This window comes from Coffea arabica, chromosome 7c (genome assembly GCF_036785885.1).
Source record: "Coffea arabica cultivar ET-39 chromosome 7c, Coffea Arabica ET-39 HiFi, whole genome shotgun sequence".
Lineage (NCBI taxonomy): Eukaryota > Viridiplantae > Streptophyta > Magnoliopsida > Gentianales > Rubiaceae > Coffea > Coffea arabica.
Window position 1 is genome coordinate 18,649,475 of NC_092322.1, and position 16,207 is coordinate 18,665,681.

General features: G+C 33.2%; 1 protein-coding gene and 1 long non-coding RNA gene across 3 annotated transcripts; both read left to right on the forward strand.

Moving 5' to 3' along the window:
• Positions 1 to 897: 897 nt before the first annotated feature.
• Positions 898 to 3,352, forward strand: LOC140010278 (uncharacterized). Its single transcript, XR_011817582.1, has 3 exons — positions 898 to 1,075; positions 2,433 to 2,493; positions 3,222 to 3,352. It is a non-coding gene; the product is annotated as an uncharacterized lncRNA (long non-coding RNA).
• A 3,641-nt stretch (positions 3,353 to 6,993) lies between these two features.
• Positions 6,994 to 15,632, forward strand: LOC140004319 (lipase-like PAD4). 2 transcript variants are annotated; one of them, XM_072056439.1, is made up of 4 exons: positions 6,994 to 7,224; positions 7,353 to 7,683; positions 13,480 to 14,199; positions 14,482 to 15,632. In XM_072056439.1, exons 1-4 carry the CDS (start codon positions 7,205 to 7,207, stop codon positions 15,298 to 15,300), a joined length of 1,890 nt encoding a protein of 629 aa, XP_071912540.1. In that variant the 5' UTR covers positions 6,994 to 7,204; the 3' UTR covers positions 15,301 to 15,632. The 2 variants fall into 2 exon arrangements, with proteins under 2 accessions (XP_071912540.1, XP_071912541.1); XM_072056440.1 differs by lacking the exons at positions 6,994 to 7,224; positions 7,353 to 7,683 and adding an exon at positions 12,929 to 12,951.
• The last annotated feature ends 575 nt before the right edge of the window (positions 15,633 to 16,207 follow it).

Consider the following 16,207-nt stretch of genomic DNA (forward strand, 5'->3'; position numbering starts at 1 on the left):
TCTTTACTATACTAAAAGCGCGAGTTTGGTTTGCTACAGTGAAAATGGGCCGGTTATACCGTGATTTGTGTGAGCTTGAGGGGCGGTTTGGTCTTTTTGTAACATCCCGAATATTAGGAGGTTGTTTGTGAAGAAAATATTAAAGTATATTTCTTCGGGTTTGATTTAAAACCTTATTTTGTTTTAAAAGACTAGAAACCCTAATATTTTAGTCAAAAACCCTAGTTTACTTGTGACTAACCGGTTCTCTTAAATCTCTCACATTTTGATTGAAACCCTAAATTTAATCATTGGAATTGGAAAATTCCTCACGTTTTCTTAAAAATTTCCTTTTATTTGAAAATTATTATTTATTAAAGTCCTACTACCCAATTGTTCAACAATAAGTGCAGATGAACTTGGAAAATAGGGTTTTACACTTCGGTTTCAAGATTTGAGCAAAATTAGGGTTTTTCGATTTTTCCGCCGGATGAATTTTCGGTACTGGCCAAGGATCAATTTGATGATTAAAAGTGGCTTTTAAGTGAGAAATAATATGTGAGTAGTAGCCATGAGACAAGGTTAGTGAATGGAAAGAAAAAAACCTAGTACGTGAGTTTTTAAGAAAACGGCGCGAACCGGCGGGTCCCGCGCACTACCGTTTGAACGCACCACTGGACTACCACTTTCTTGCACCACAAGCTCATTGATATTTAAGCCAAAATATCTTCTTATATTCAGCTAAGAAGGACCGAAATTTGTGGCTAAGAAGCAAGGGGAAGAAAGAGAAAAATTAGTGGACAAGATTAGTCCAAGTGTTAGTAGAAATTTGTGGTCATAATTAACTCTAACCTTCTTACTTCTTATAAGACCAACACTTAGCTTCATTCCTCTTCATTTTGCTGCTGAAGAACCGTGAGTGAGAGAGAGGAAAAACAAGAGAGCAAACCTTCCATTTCATCTTCAAATCCAACAACTTAGTGAGAAAATAAACAAAGTAAACCGATTAAACTTGTTCTTGAGTGACTAAGTGTTGATTTGTGGTAAGTTTTTGAAGGAAGGAAGCTTGGACTACTCTTAGTGACCTCTACTCAAGGTAAGAGAGATTATCTCTCCAAGTTTTGCTTTTATTTTGGTTAAATTAAGATGGGCAACTTGATTTTAGGGTGAGATTATGGATGATTAGCATGTTTTAGTGGTTTTCCCCAATTTATTTGATGAACTAGGGCTTGTGGAATTTCTGCCCAATTTGGTGTATGATGCATATATGTTGTAATTAATTTTATAGAAGGGGTTTTGGTAGTGATTGAAGTGAGAAATTAAGGAAGATTGCATTAAAAACTAAAAATTCCAGATTTCTGGAAATTCTTGTTTCCATTCTGTCCGGTTTTGTAACTGTATGTTGGAGGCCGAATTGGCCTTAGGTCAAAGAATGAAAGTTGTAGAGAATGGTTTTTTGTAAGTGCCTGTAAAATTTCAGCCCAATCGGAGCAACGTAGGTCATGAAAAGTCCGAAATACCCTTACTGTTTCAAATATTTCCCAGCAGTCCGTTTCATCAGTTAAGTCCAGTTTATCACGTTTTTTGACCAGGATCCATTCTGATTTAGCTTTTTACTAAAACATGAAAGTTGTAGAACTCTGACTTAGCTTTAAAATGCCTCTAAGAACACCTGATTCGGACTTTTGTACACTGAGTTATGTCCATTACAGTGTAATGCGTTTAAACAGCCGACGAATTGGTTTCTGGTTTAGTAATTTGAGAATTTGACCAAGTTACATTAGAAACTGGACTAAGTGATCTTCATGAATGTTGTAGCTCTGTGTCTTAGCTTCGAAACGGCATAGGTTTTGTTTTAATCCAATAAGCGTAGCCTCGGATATGTTATTACCGCATTTGTACGTCAAATCTGTCTTGTGCTAAGTTGAATTTCTGCACTTGTAATTGTTGTGAATATTGTTTTATGATATTGTGAGCCTATGGAACGGCTCTTGGCTTGAATTGTTGACATATGTGAGGTTGGGTTGTGGTTGAGAAAAATAATGAAGCCTAAATGGCTGGAAAATTAGGTAAACACAAAGGGCATGCTGCCCAAATTTACGCTCGAAGACTAGAGAACTACTTGCAACTTGAGTAAGGGTTAAGAGTGATTACTGCTTGAACCATCTAGGGTACTTGAGTATTCTTGTTCCGAGGTATATAAGGAAGGACTTGGCCGAGCTTGTACCCTTGAGAAATGAAATAATGACTATTTGGAATATGTTTCTCTTGTACTTTCGACTCGCAAGACAATTTCAAGTATAAATGTTACAAAGTTTTATAGTTTAAAAAGCGAGCAAGTGTTTCACGACTACTATCCGAGTGAATTTCAATCTCTTGATTTTATTGAACGAAACGTCTAAGTTTTGAATCTTAGTCATGTTTCAAAGTTCTCAAACTGAGTTTTATCGCAGATTTGGACTCCGAACCCGGAGTATAACCTGAAAGTGACCAGTAAAGGCACTATATCTTTTGGTGAGTGCTTTCAAATACCGAATTGAACTTGATACTTGAACTTGATACGTGACCAATCTGATTACATGTTATATACGTGAATTGATAGGGCAAGAGTGTACTTTATCGCACTTGCCCTTACGTGATATACTTGTTTATTGTTGCAATTGACTTGATATACTTGATTATGATGCGCGCACTTCCTGGAATTCCAGAAACCCTGTGGCGAGTTACTCTAGTCGAGCCGGCAAGGGCTTGGTCGATTGGGTAACGAACCCTGGGTCTCTTGTATTGTCGAGTGGAGTGATATCTCCTCGACTAATCGGTATACTCGAGTATTACCACCCATGTTCTTGAGGATTTTGGGCCCAGCTGGGGGTTGAACGGTGGACGGAGAGTCGTTTAAGTGGTGTTCTACTGGATTGGTTACTTACTTGAAAGTTGACGGAGTGTCAACTACTACGGGATCAAGCTTCTGGTAATGTAATGGGAATTTGGCTCTTGAGAGTCATCCGTATCCTTATACTTTGGAGTAATTATTGTTTATTGGATTATTGTTTCTTTTGAAAAATTTTCTACATTCGTTCATTTTAAGATTGCTACTTGACGTGTTATTGCTCACCTTTATGAACTCTTCATGCTTGTTACTTTGCTATACCGAAAACTTGTACTTCTAAATAATGGTCAATTTGCTATTTGGAACCTCACTGGGCTTTTAGCTCATTCCACTCCATTTGTTTTCCTTTCAGGGGTACGAGTGACGCGTGAGACTTGTAAAAGACTAGCGTAGCCTTTTGTTTTGACTTTTGACTTTTTGGTCTTGTACTCGCGCTATTCCTCGAATGGAACATGTTGTACTTGGATTGTATACGTATTGAACTAGTTGGGTGTGTTGAGACTTTGTGCCTCGATTTCTATTAATGTAAATTATAAGCTTGAATTGGGAATGTTATTTATGGTTCATGGATGTGTGTACGTGACTCGATTAAGATAGTGAGTGAGTCCTGGCGAGAGCTGGGCAGGCGGTCCGCCGAACCCTTTGGTACGCCTTAGGGGGAGGTGGGGTCGTCACACTTTTGTTGTGGGTGGTGGGTTTGTGCTGATGCTGTCCGCGTGGCTTTGCAGCTGTCTGCATGCTTTGGAACTTCGATGCTGCGTGGCTTTGCTGCTGTCTGCATGGCTTTGGAACTTCAATGCTGTCCGCGTGGGCACAAGAAGTGCAAGCTTTATTACACAAAAGTTTTTTGAAGACTGATTGCTTCTGTTTTCCTGTGCTTCAACTGCTTTCGACCCCTGTGGGAAAAAAAAAAAAAGCATATCCGCTGGTAATGATCTTCCAGTTCCGGGGAGAACTCATAATCTGCTTCCTCTTCACTACTTAAGTCACATCCATTTTCTACTGGAAAAATTTTTTTTAAAAAATCATTCTCAAGGCTTTAAACATAATGAAATTTCTCTACTCAATATAATTAACTGGCAAATTCTTTGCTAACCTCTTGATTACTGCTAACTAACTAACTGCTAATATGGCACTTCGTTACTAAACAACCCAAAACGACTTCAACTAAAACGTAAAACTAAAATGGTATATAGATTTGCGTTAAAATTCATATAGATTTGGCATCCATGTACATGCTTAAATTGAACCAAAATTTGACTGTTTGTAATTTGCTCCTTGCTAGATTATCTCTATTATTATAACAAATACAGTAGGTCACTGGAACAAATGATAATGCCACAGCTTATATTTTGTTTCCACGACCAGTTTATGTACAATTACAAAACTACCCAATCTAAGTCCAAATTTCATTTGGAATTGAGAAGGGTAATTTTGACATTTTGTATAAAAATGGCTGTGAAATTGAAAAATGGACTATGGCATTAACAGCGCCCCTTAACTGGGTCTGTATCTGTTAATTTGTTGACTTATAAAGGTTAGAGAAGTATTGCATATGCAATTCCAAAACAAAAGCTTTCATTGACATCTTTGTAATTGTTGATTAGTGGTTTATATATTGCACCAAATATTTGTAAACCATTGACCTTTGAAAAACACGTCCAATTGTTGATCAATGGCTTGGCTGTAGATGCAGGGATACTATTGCTTTGCATTTGCGAAAATAGGGATAATACATTGCAGTGAATCTGAGTATGATATATTTCTCCAGGTTGTTCCTAGCTATTGTTTAGTACTTCCTAAGTAATTCTCCTACTAATGCATTCCCACAAATGTATCAGAAATTGGCAACAAGTCCAATCAAATACTGGGTTCGTTTGGATTTCTTATTTTTGCAGCTATTTTTGAAAAACTGTTTTTCACATTCCAAATGCTACAGTTAATGTGTATTTCAAAAACAATTCCAAAAACACCCATATCCAAACATTATATCAAAAACAACACCAAATATACAAATTTAATATGTATATTTAATTATTTATATTATATATATTATATTAATATAAATTGAAATATACAAATTGAAAATTATATATTTATATGTTATATATATTATATATTATATAAATATTTATATACATTAATATTATACATAATATAATATAATATGCATAATATAATATACATAATATGTAATATTGTATACATAAATGTATAAATATTTATACATAATATATTATGTACATTATATTATAATATATACATTATTAATGTACTTTCATGATTATGTACATTATTGTGTATAATAATGTATAATAATGTTATCTATGATATAAAATATACATAATATGTAATAATGTATAAATGTATATTATGTATAATATATTATATTATGTATATTATATTATATATATACAATATTATGTATATTATACAAATTGCAAAATTTTATATTATATATTTATATATTATATAAATATTTATATAATAATGAAATATACAATAAATATTACAAATTGAAATATACAATATTATGTACTCTCCTTCTAGCAACCACAATGTCTCGTCAATACTTGAAACACATAGGAGGAGTATCTATATAAATATATTTATTTATAAATATTTATAAATATATTTATTTATAAATATTTATAAATATATTTATTTATAAATATTTATAAATGTATTATAAATACATAAATATATATTTATATAAAAATATAAAATATATAATTTTTACATTTATATAATATTCATTTATAATTTATACATTTATAATAATATACATTTATACATTTATAAATATATTTATATTATGTATTATGTATAATGTAATACATTTATAATATATTGATATATTTTTATATAAATATATAAATACATTTATTTATGAATATTTATAAATATATTATAAATGCATAAATGTATGTAAATATAAAAATATATAAATTATAAATTATAAAATACTCAAAAATATGTTTTAAAAATACCTCTAAAAATAATCCAAAAAATATTTACAATAAAAATTTTTCATATAGTTTTTGAAAAACAACCCCAAAAACAACTAATCCAAACGGACTTGTATTTCAAAAATGAAATGCTACAGTATTGTTTTTGAAAAACAACCCCAAAAACAGCTAATCCAAACGGACCCTACATATTTCGTAGCAAATTCAAGCGGAAATCCAGGCATCCTCACGGGATTCAAATGGTAGTTAAGGTCCAATTAGCTATTAAGGTTATAAGGTAAAATATACTACATGTTGCATGTCTCAAGATTACTATAATTTGTTCTACTTCAAAGAATGCTTGACAAAAGAAAAGAAGGAAAAGTTCATCGTCATTGATTAATGGTCTCTGCACAAAAAAAGAGATGCAAAGAAGAAAAATGATGACGATGATCTACGTACTACCCCCAAAAATTGTTGCAATGAGTGCAAGAAGTTTGGGAAGACACGTTTTATTGGAAAGATTACTACAAGAAACTACACCTGTCAATATGATATTTTTTACTACAATTACTAGAAGCATATTTGTTTTACTACATCATGAATAATTCTTAATTTCTTGACATTTTTTATTGCGTAGAAATGTGATGATTGTTCTTTTCAATTATTGATATCACCATTGTGTTTATTCACAATAAGTTTCAAGAAGGGTTTTACTTGTTTAAACTTATTTCATTCTTGACTAGATACAAATAGTGTGTGCATAATTTTAAAAGTGATCAGCGTCACCATATTTATGATATTTGTATGTAATTGTACATTTCAAATGAATGCATTATTTTTATAGTATCAAGAATTCGCAAAGATTTTAAGGTATTGACTGACTATCTAAGAGAAAATTACAAATCAAACGAGTAAATGAGTAACAGCAATATTCAATTTACATAAAGTCAAACTCTCCACATTTATTTAACAATTATCATGTATTAATATATAAACATTTTACATTAATCTACTTGCCTTCATTTGATATTGATTAACATAGACCCAGTGCATCCTCACGCATCGCGTGAGGCTGAAAAAACTAGTTTATCCTCAAAAGCCCCTTAATACTTTCTCGAATTGATTTTACCTTTCTAATAAAGAACAAACACCTGAGATCTATCCTTACAAAATAACTTCACTTTGTAGGCCAAACTCCAAAGTGATTATGGGACCGACGCAATTTTAACCAATGTTGATAATTTCCCCATTTAAAAAGCGAAAGGATCCACTAATCCTGTGACACTTTGACGCATTCCAACATTTCCTTCCAAGGTTCACTTTCGTATTCCATTGTCTTTCTCCAAATATCCACGGAAAAGTCTTAAAGGTGGAAGAAAAATCAATGGAGGCCGAAGCTTCATCGTAAGTAAAGCAAACCAATACCAATAAACCAAAACGAGACTTGTCACTGAAATTTCTACAAAATTTCCATGAAATCAACTTTTACTTATTTTCCTTGCCCCCCTTTTAAACTAACAATCCCTTGGCAGGTTCGAGTGCAGTGAGATGTTAGCAACACTGCTGGCTTCAACACCGTTGCTCGAGGAGTCATGGAAGCTCTGCGGTCAAGCCAACGCCGAAGCTCCGCAAAGTTATGGCACAAAGCAGATGGGGCATGTGACCTACATAGCCTTTTCAGGGATCCAAATGCTTGCAGGGTTGGATCCCAGTTGCAGCAATTTGGTGCCGATTGAAAGCTCTGCTAATGGGCTGTTTTCCTCCTTGCACCGTCATGGAGAAGGTGAAGAGCCAGTTATGGTTCATGCTGGATTGCTACATCTCTTCTTGTCCTTCTACAGCTCCCCAATTTTCCAGAACCAGGTTTGCAATGGTTTAAGAATTCAAATTCAATTCATTTTGGCTTTGAAACGAAGACGTTTAGGATGAGAGGAGACTCACACATGAGGCTAGGGTATTGCTAGGTCGGTCCGGTGGTCGTGCGGTTGCCGGCGGAACCGTACTAATAGGTTGAAGGTTTGGATAGAACGTAATGGTTCAGTACGATCTGAGCCATCAATTCAAATTTTTTAAAATTTTAAAAAAAATTTAATGGACGACTCAGATTGGACCGAGTTGATGCAATCTCCTCTGAGTCATCGATCAATTTCACCATTTTGCACCAAGCAACTTAACTTAGTGTAGTTCTGAGATTTCGCCTATCAATATATAGCTAAATTGCATGTTTTGAGCGTCTGCGTTCTCAAGGTTGGTTTTCTTTATTTCACCATTTCAACATAAGAAATTGTCCACAGTATCAAAGACGAGATAGCTACACTCAAAGCAATTTTGCCAGTGGAGTATAATTTAGGAGATTGAACATTAAATTTTCTATAGTTTTGTGCGAGCAAATTGTTTGTTTTGAAAAGAATTTTCTTGAAATTTTAGAACTTTTGAGGGGTTAAAATAATATTTCTTTGAACTTGGGGGTGGCGGCTACTAAGTTTCCGCCTCCACTTGTGTTTGCCCATTTACAATCATTAATTGGTGATTTGATTCTAAACATTCAATTATACCAACTAATATGTCTCTCTCATTATAAATTTTTAAAATATTTTTCAATCGATTTGCTATTTAATTTTTTATAAAAAGACTTTAGTACTCATAAGTGAATAAGGATATTTTAACAAAGAAATTCAATATATATGAGTGTTAAAGTATTTTCTTTCAACGACGCCTTTTGAAATTCATTGATTTTATTCTATTAGAGTAATTTTTTTCTCTCATTTTCTTGAGAACACTTAAGAATTCGGCAAATAAACTTAGATCTTCGAGCAACCTATTAGAGTAATTGATAGTTTTGTTGATAGAGTAATTGATAGTAATTGATAGATAAATTGATAATTTATTCTATTAGAGTAATTGATAGTACAAGATGTTGAAGTTTTGTTGCACATTTCACTTCAAGAATGGGCAGGTGTCATAAAGTCAATGGACGTTGATACGTGTGGCCGGTAGACATAACCATGATACTGTCCCCTCACATTCGTAGCATTTCCCCGCTTGGCACGGCAATTTGGTTTGAACTTCTAAATCACGACTTTACTTGTTTCTCTAAGCCTCCGAAATGGATGATTTAGTTAGATTGGTCAGATCTGAACTGAGTTTAGGGCATAATTGGGTCTATTCGTTTGTACTCATTTAATTAATAATAAATAGGTCAACAGTAGATCAACCTATTTATACTTATTTAATATATGGTATGGAAAAATTCAATTACCCATTTATGACTCATTTGAAATTCAATTTATTTTTTTTTATAGTTTTTTTGCGGATGTTGTTTGATAAGAATTAACAACATTTTATTGTTATTGGATTGATCTACTCAACATTTACTAAAAATTAAGCTTAAACGTGTAATTATTTTTAAATGGGTATAAATGAATAATGTGAGTCAAACTATTGTTCACCAATTAAATGGGTTTAATTAAGTAACCCATCTAAGTCATCATCATTTCATGTCCAAATTCACTTATTAATGTGGTTTAAAACCTTTTTTTAATGATTGTTTACAATTAGCATCTATAGGACAAAACCTGTTTTGATATTAATAAAAATCCTCTATTTAGATTGTGAATTACTATTGAAAGTGACATTTTAGATAACTAAACTCTTTTAATCAAGTTAATTCATCAATCCACTACGTAGGTGATTCCAAGAATAGTAGTCAAAGATTATGTTGTACGAATAGAATATTCCTTATGGATCCGAAGTGCTCATTGATTGCGAGTATGTGTAGGACGAAGTGCGGCTGCCCCTAACTCTCCGCATAATTTGTGTGAAATAAAAAAAGAAAAGTAAACCAATTATTTAGCGTGCGTTCGTTCGATAACATTGAAGTCGAAAAATTAGAATATGAAATCTCAATTTATTAAGTTATTGAATTGATAAATACCAAATCTAACATGTTTGAGTGTATTTCACATTAAATAATAAGTGAATAGTTTATCACTAATTTATAGAGGAGCAAGTTTTGCGTGGGAAATTTAGTCACTTAATTCATTCAGATGTTCTGTCTTTGTTATCAAACTCATTTGAACATATTAAAATTTAAATTTATTAATTTTAGTTGGTGAATTAGGTTATTAAACAGGGCCTTTTGGTCTCATAAAAGGTATTAAATCATTTTCATTTTTTATAAAACACATTATAATTTCATTACAGAATGAAATTTGTTAAAAAATTATAAGACATGAGACATGTACAAATGTAATAGGTACAACAAACCTTAAAAAACAACCGATAGCAATAAAAATTTTCATAGTAAAACTACAACAGATATATGCTCCAAATGTTCTCGGGGCTGTGGCGGACTATTTGTGATGTTTAAAATATGTTTAGAGATAGTAGTGAATAGTTTGATGGTATATTTGAAAGGGGCTGCTGATTGAATGACTAATTGTGTCCATATTGTGTTTACTGGCATGACAATTGTGAATTGAATTGATCAAGCAGGTGGCATTATTGAGAAACCAAAATAAGTTCAATTACTCATCCCATCATCCACGGGGCTAATTCGTCTTCTGGTGAAGTTAGGCAGTCAGGTCATCTACTTTGTCGGTTTCCCGGTTTATCAAGTTGATTTTGATGGGCAAAACGAATGTGATGTGATATGACACGACAACCACGTATGGTGTCTCGTGTACGGTTTGAGTTAAATACCCACATATATTTGGGTAATCTAGAATCACATTATTGTTGACTCGTAAAAAGTAAAAACCACTGAGCTGAGCCAAGGTTCAGTGGCCCACAAAAAAGGGTTGAGTTATAGTTGGGGCCGGGGTTCCGACCCACATACGTTGAAAAAAAAAAAAATTTCTAAGAGAGGTACCAAATCATCCTTTTGGTTTAGCTAGTATTTTATACTTACTAGTCTTTTATACACAGTTTCTTTAGGTTTCTTTCTCTTAACATTAAGATTTCCTCTACATTAAGATAGATTAGATTATAAAAATGTCGTTATCGTACAAAAAAAAAACTTGTAAAACTAGTTTTTTAATGAGGAAAAGAGCAAACAAATATATATATATATTCATATATATCGGCAAAGTGACAATATATATATATTAGCAGATCTAAATATAAATCATATATACAAAATTTAGTGTTCAAATTTGAAATGAGATAATGTAGTATACATCCAGATCTGTGTATACACTGATAGTATAGGAAAGATATTTATATATGTGATAAATATTTTATACATTATATACATTAGCAGATCTAAGTATAAATAATATATACAAAATTTAGTTTTCATATTTGAAACAAGATAATGTAGCATACATCCAGATCTATGCATACTATTATTCTTCAGTTTTGATCTACTTTATCCTTTAGAGGTTTTTTTTTTTCTTTTTCTTTTTGCTTTCCTATTGGTTTCAAATACTTTTAACTAAATATCGGAGTACTCTGCACCGACATAAAATTTTTCTCAACTGTAGTGATAGGAATGAATCTTTCTAGAATATCTGCCACATGTGGTGGTCAAGTGGTAGGCTCAAAACGCTCATTTCAAAACGCTCATTTTATAAAGAAATGGAGAGCACTGTTTGATTTGGATGGTCAACAATGGCGATTCAAGTTGACTTGAGGTCAATCCAATGAAACAATTATTGTCGGTTGGAGTCTTGGACCAGACCATGGCTAACTTTTTTGGTTTTTTTCCTTTGCTGGTTCTAATTAATACATTGTATATGAGAGGGCTGCAAAACCACGTATTAACACATTAATAGGTGGATGGTTGATTTGGGATGAGAACCTTTAGTTGACCTTAATCCTATATTTTATAGATTTAAGTTCAGCTTGAAAGCTCCTTCTCTTGTTTTTTTAACCGGAAAAAAAAAATTTTGGCAACAATTTACTAAAAAATTACTCAAGCCTTATCAAGTCAATAACTTAATTGAATCATAAGTGTTGTTAAGTCCAATTGAATCTTTTCAAAATTTGAATTTAAATCACCGCAAACTATCTTATTTGTTAAGGGCTCAACTTAATCTCTGGGGATGTTTTTCTTTTTCTTTAATTGTTTTTTTCATTCAATTGTGGAAGTAATTGAGGGTTCTATCAGAACCCGCAACCTTAAAATTCATAGGTAGTAGGTTTGAAGTAAAAGAGAGAAAATTGATAGGAGTTGAATAAACACATTCTTCAAATCCTCATTTTTCTTGGATACAAGAGAAATAAATAATTTCCATGCAATTGAAAGTCAAATCTATGATTTTTTTTCCCTGTTAGCAAAACAATTATTTCCAGGGCTTCACTTTTGCTCATGGTAATGCAACATAAATATTAGTATTCTAAATGGTAATATATTCACCACATGTAATAAGTTTAACACTCGTAAAAGTAGTAAAAAAAATATAAAAAATAAAAAACTTATATGTTATGAAGAATAAAATTTTACAAAAATTGAAAGATAATAATGTGTATACTTATATATGCGTATGCATTTGTAGAGAGAGAGATATATATTATTATTATTATTATTATTATTATTATTATTCTGTTTAAATTGATCTGAGCTTGGATGATGTATGGTACTGGAATTACAAAAGGTTCTTAAGATGATGAGTATTTCATGAAACTTGACGTTTTCTGCCAAGAACAAAAATGATGCCACCTATCATTTTAGTACAACTAATTCAATAATATAATTTTAAGGGTTAATTGCAATTTTTCCCTATACTATCACGGATAGTACTAAGATCCTAAACTATCAATCTTAGCATTTGAGTAGACTTTATGCAATATTTATAACACATTGCTTAAATTGATTGAATATCAGTAAATTTTGATAGTTGCTTTATAATTAAAAATCTTCGGTATCCCTAAATTGTAGAACAAAAATTACAGTGAACAAATGTATGCTGAAATCTTATTTACCAAATAGTAAACAAAAATATAATTCAACTGACTTGAAAAATGTGTCACCAAATGAAGGGATAAGGTACTAAATTGTTAAAATTGATTTGTTTTTGATACAAAGTAGAAATAGTAAAGCGTGGTTTGCTTTAGCAGAATTGGCCGAGAAAAGGGTTGCTGTACTACCAAAAGCGTGATGCAGTGTCTCTATGATATGACATGGGCTAGGTCAATTTTTACCCATTTATTTCTTGCTTACATACAAATTCGACAGAAGTTGGTTTAGACAAATATTCTTGTCTTTTTTTGGCACAAAGCACACATGACAAAAGGCTACTTAGGTTTATATCGTCTGTAATACTGTAAATTTTGTCCACTAAAGTGTATAAAATTCAGAGGACGAATGATAATATTTAGTGGTTATATAACCGGTCCACTTTCTCTTTTTGAATTGCATATTTGATCCCATTAGGATTCAAAAATAGAAAAAAACCCCTGTGCCAATGTTAAACTAGTAATTCCAAGAATGTCTTGTCTAAAAAAAATGAAATTTTTTTTCTATCTGTGATGTGTGGTGAATTAAATTACCCGATTAACCTTTAAAATGCTAATGTCAATTGATTCAGCACTAAACATTGCATCTTTTCCTCTCTTACCATTCTTAATTATCAATAAAACAACCTTTTTCATATTTTTTTTCTAGTGCTGAATCAAGCTAGTAACATCTTATATTCACACCATTTTGCACACATGCAGATGAGGGAGATCACTAGCAACAGCAAATCAGTAGTATTCACAGGCCACTCAGTTGGAGGAACTGTTGCCTCTCTTTCAGCTCTATGGTTCCTCTCATGTCTCCAATCACTTCCCTCCTCCTTTTCTGTGATTTGTGTTACTTTTGGCTCACCTATGCTAGGAAATGAATCACTTTCCAAAGCCATCCTCCAAGAAAGATGGGGAGGAAACTTTCTCCATGTTGTTGCACAACATGATATTGTACCAAGGCTGCTATTTGCTCCCTCAGATTCATTGTTTCCGTATTTATGTTCTTTCTTTCCTTTTTGGCATTCATCCATGTCAAATCCATCTTTCAAGCAGCTTTTGGCACAATGCCCTGATGAAATGCAAGCTCAATTTCTTCATATTGTTCTGAATTCTCTTGAAGCATTATCAGCAGGAGGTCTAAATTCTGGCCAGGGGAACTTATTTTGGCCATTTGGGAGCTATATTTTCTGTACTAGCAAGGGGTCCATCTGTTTGGATAATGCAGTATCTGTCATCAAAATGCTACACCTGATGTTAGCAAAGAGTTCTCCCAGTTCTAGCATTGAGGATCATCTTAACTATGAGAATTATGTGGGCCAAGTTTATTGGCAAATTCTGAGCAGTAAGAACTTCCAGGAAGACGATTTACCTGATTCAAGCTATGAAGTTGGGATTGCACTGGCATTACAATCATCAGACATAACTCCTTGTGTAAGACTTTCATCAGACAGATTCTGCTTCTCATTCATACTAGTCTAAGTTGATCTCTTAGGTACAACTCCACAGCTGCTGCTATTTCTGACCATTCAGTAATTGTAGGTTTTTCTACTTCATCTAACCAATTCAATCAAAATGGTTAAAATAAAAGTTCAAGAATTGAGTCGTCGGACAGAAGTTTTAAGTGCATAATGTTGTAAATCTATTATTTTGCTTGAAATGTTTTGATAATAATATGAACATTCTTATGGGTTTAATTTTTTGCTCTCAAAACAGGAAGCAGTTTCTGGACCAGCAAAAGATTGCCTGAAATTGGCAAAGCAAATGGGTCGCACACCCAGCCTCAACAGTGCCAATCTTGCAATTGCTTTGTCTAAGATCACACCACTCAGAGCACAAATTGAATGGTACAAAGTAACATGCGATGATTCTGATGATCAAATGGGATATTATGATTCATTCAAGCGAAGAGGTGCTTCAAAGAAAAATTCCAAAATCAACATGAATAGGCATAAGCTTGCCAGGTTTTGGGATGATGTGATATCAATGTTAGAGCACAATCAACTACCTCATGATTTTCACAAGAGATCAAAATGGGTAAATGCTTCTCAGTTCTACAAACTCTTAGTTGAGCCATTGGATATTGCAGAATACTACAGATCTGGGGAGCATTTGAAGAAGGGTCACTACATGGAGCACGGGAGGGAGAGGAGGTATAAAATCTTCGACAAGTGGTGGAGGGACAGAAAGGTTGAGGGAAATCCTGGTAATTCAAGGAGCAAGTTTGCAAGTTTGACTCAAGATTCGTGCTTCTGGGCTAGAGTAGAGGAGGCAAGAGACTGGTTGAATCGTGTTAGAAGTGAAGGCGATACAAGGACACAATCTTTGTTGTGGGAGAATATTGAAAAATTTGATCAGTATGCGAGAGGAATGGTTGACAGAAAAGAGGTGTCTATAGATGTTTTAGCTAAAAATTCAAGCTACAATTTGTTTGTAGAAGAATGGAAAGATTTGAAATCTCAGCTGCAGCTGTTCCCACCTCATTTTCCCAGTTTACTCGATGGGGGAGGAAGTAGCTCATTGACTATATTGTAGGGAAGTGAAAGAACTCAAAGAAAGTTTCTTGACACCATGAAATTATGCAAACCTTTTCTGCTACACATATATAGGAAGGGTAGCTCACTTATGAATAAAAGGTTGTGACTTGTGATCGTAGAACAGGATTGATGACATTACAAAGCTTTATGTATGAGGGTTATTCTTTAGTTCTATTCTTCTAGTTACATGGAAACTAGGTGTCCAATGCTGCAGCTGCTTCAGAAGAAAGAAAGATGGATTATCCATTAATAACGACTTTGCCATGTATATATATGTTAAACCTCTCATTATCTATAATACTTCTAATAGGTCTCTCTCTTAAACCATAATCATGGTTCAGTCTTGCAAAGCTAATGGAACGGTGGTTTCAATGGGATTTGAGTGGTTTTTTTTCCCCTAGTAGGAGAGAGGTGGGATTAAGAAAGAGGGAGAGGGATGGGAGGAATGGGATTTGAGTTAATAATCTAACTGATGTAGCTAAGAATCAGATTGAATTACTCTGGATAAGAAAGGAAATGTGCGCAGAAATGAAGGAAGAAGAAAAAAGTTTAACTCGCAAAGAAAGGAGACAGTTCCATCCACTAGCAACTTCATTTCAAAAAATGCACATGCCCTCAGCTATCCTTTCTACTGCTTCCTATACTCATCTTACAAGCAGAAACAAACAAAAGCAGATAAAAACCCTGATGAGCAGGCACTCTAGTTGATTCCCCAAGAAATGTCAATTAGAATGAAACGCAACTTTACATGAATAAATAGGCAAGAAAACAGTGAAGTATTTGATACAGCCATTATGTAGCAGAACGACCTCATTCAGACATAATTAAGCCAATTACTAACTAACTAATCCCCACTTGTTAGATAGAACCTTGTACTCAAGTATTTTAAGTTCTGGAAATTTTTC

Coding starts and splice junctions, on each gene's coding strand:
- LOC140004319 (XM_072056439.1), top strand. CDS start 7,205: ATGGAGGCCGAAGCTTCATC. Junction 7,684..13,479: donor CCCCAATTTTCCAGAACCAG/GTTTGCAATGGT, acceptor GCACACATGCAG/ATGAGGGAGATCACTAGCAA. Junction 14,200..14,481: donor CATCAGACATAACTCCTTGT/GTAAGACTTTCA, acceptor CTCTCAAAACAG/GAAGCAGTTTCTGGACCAGC.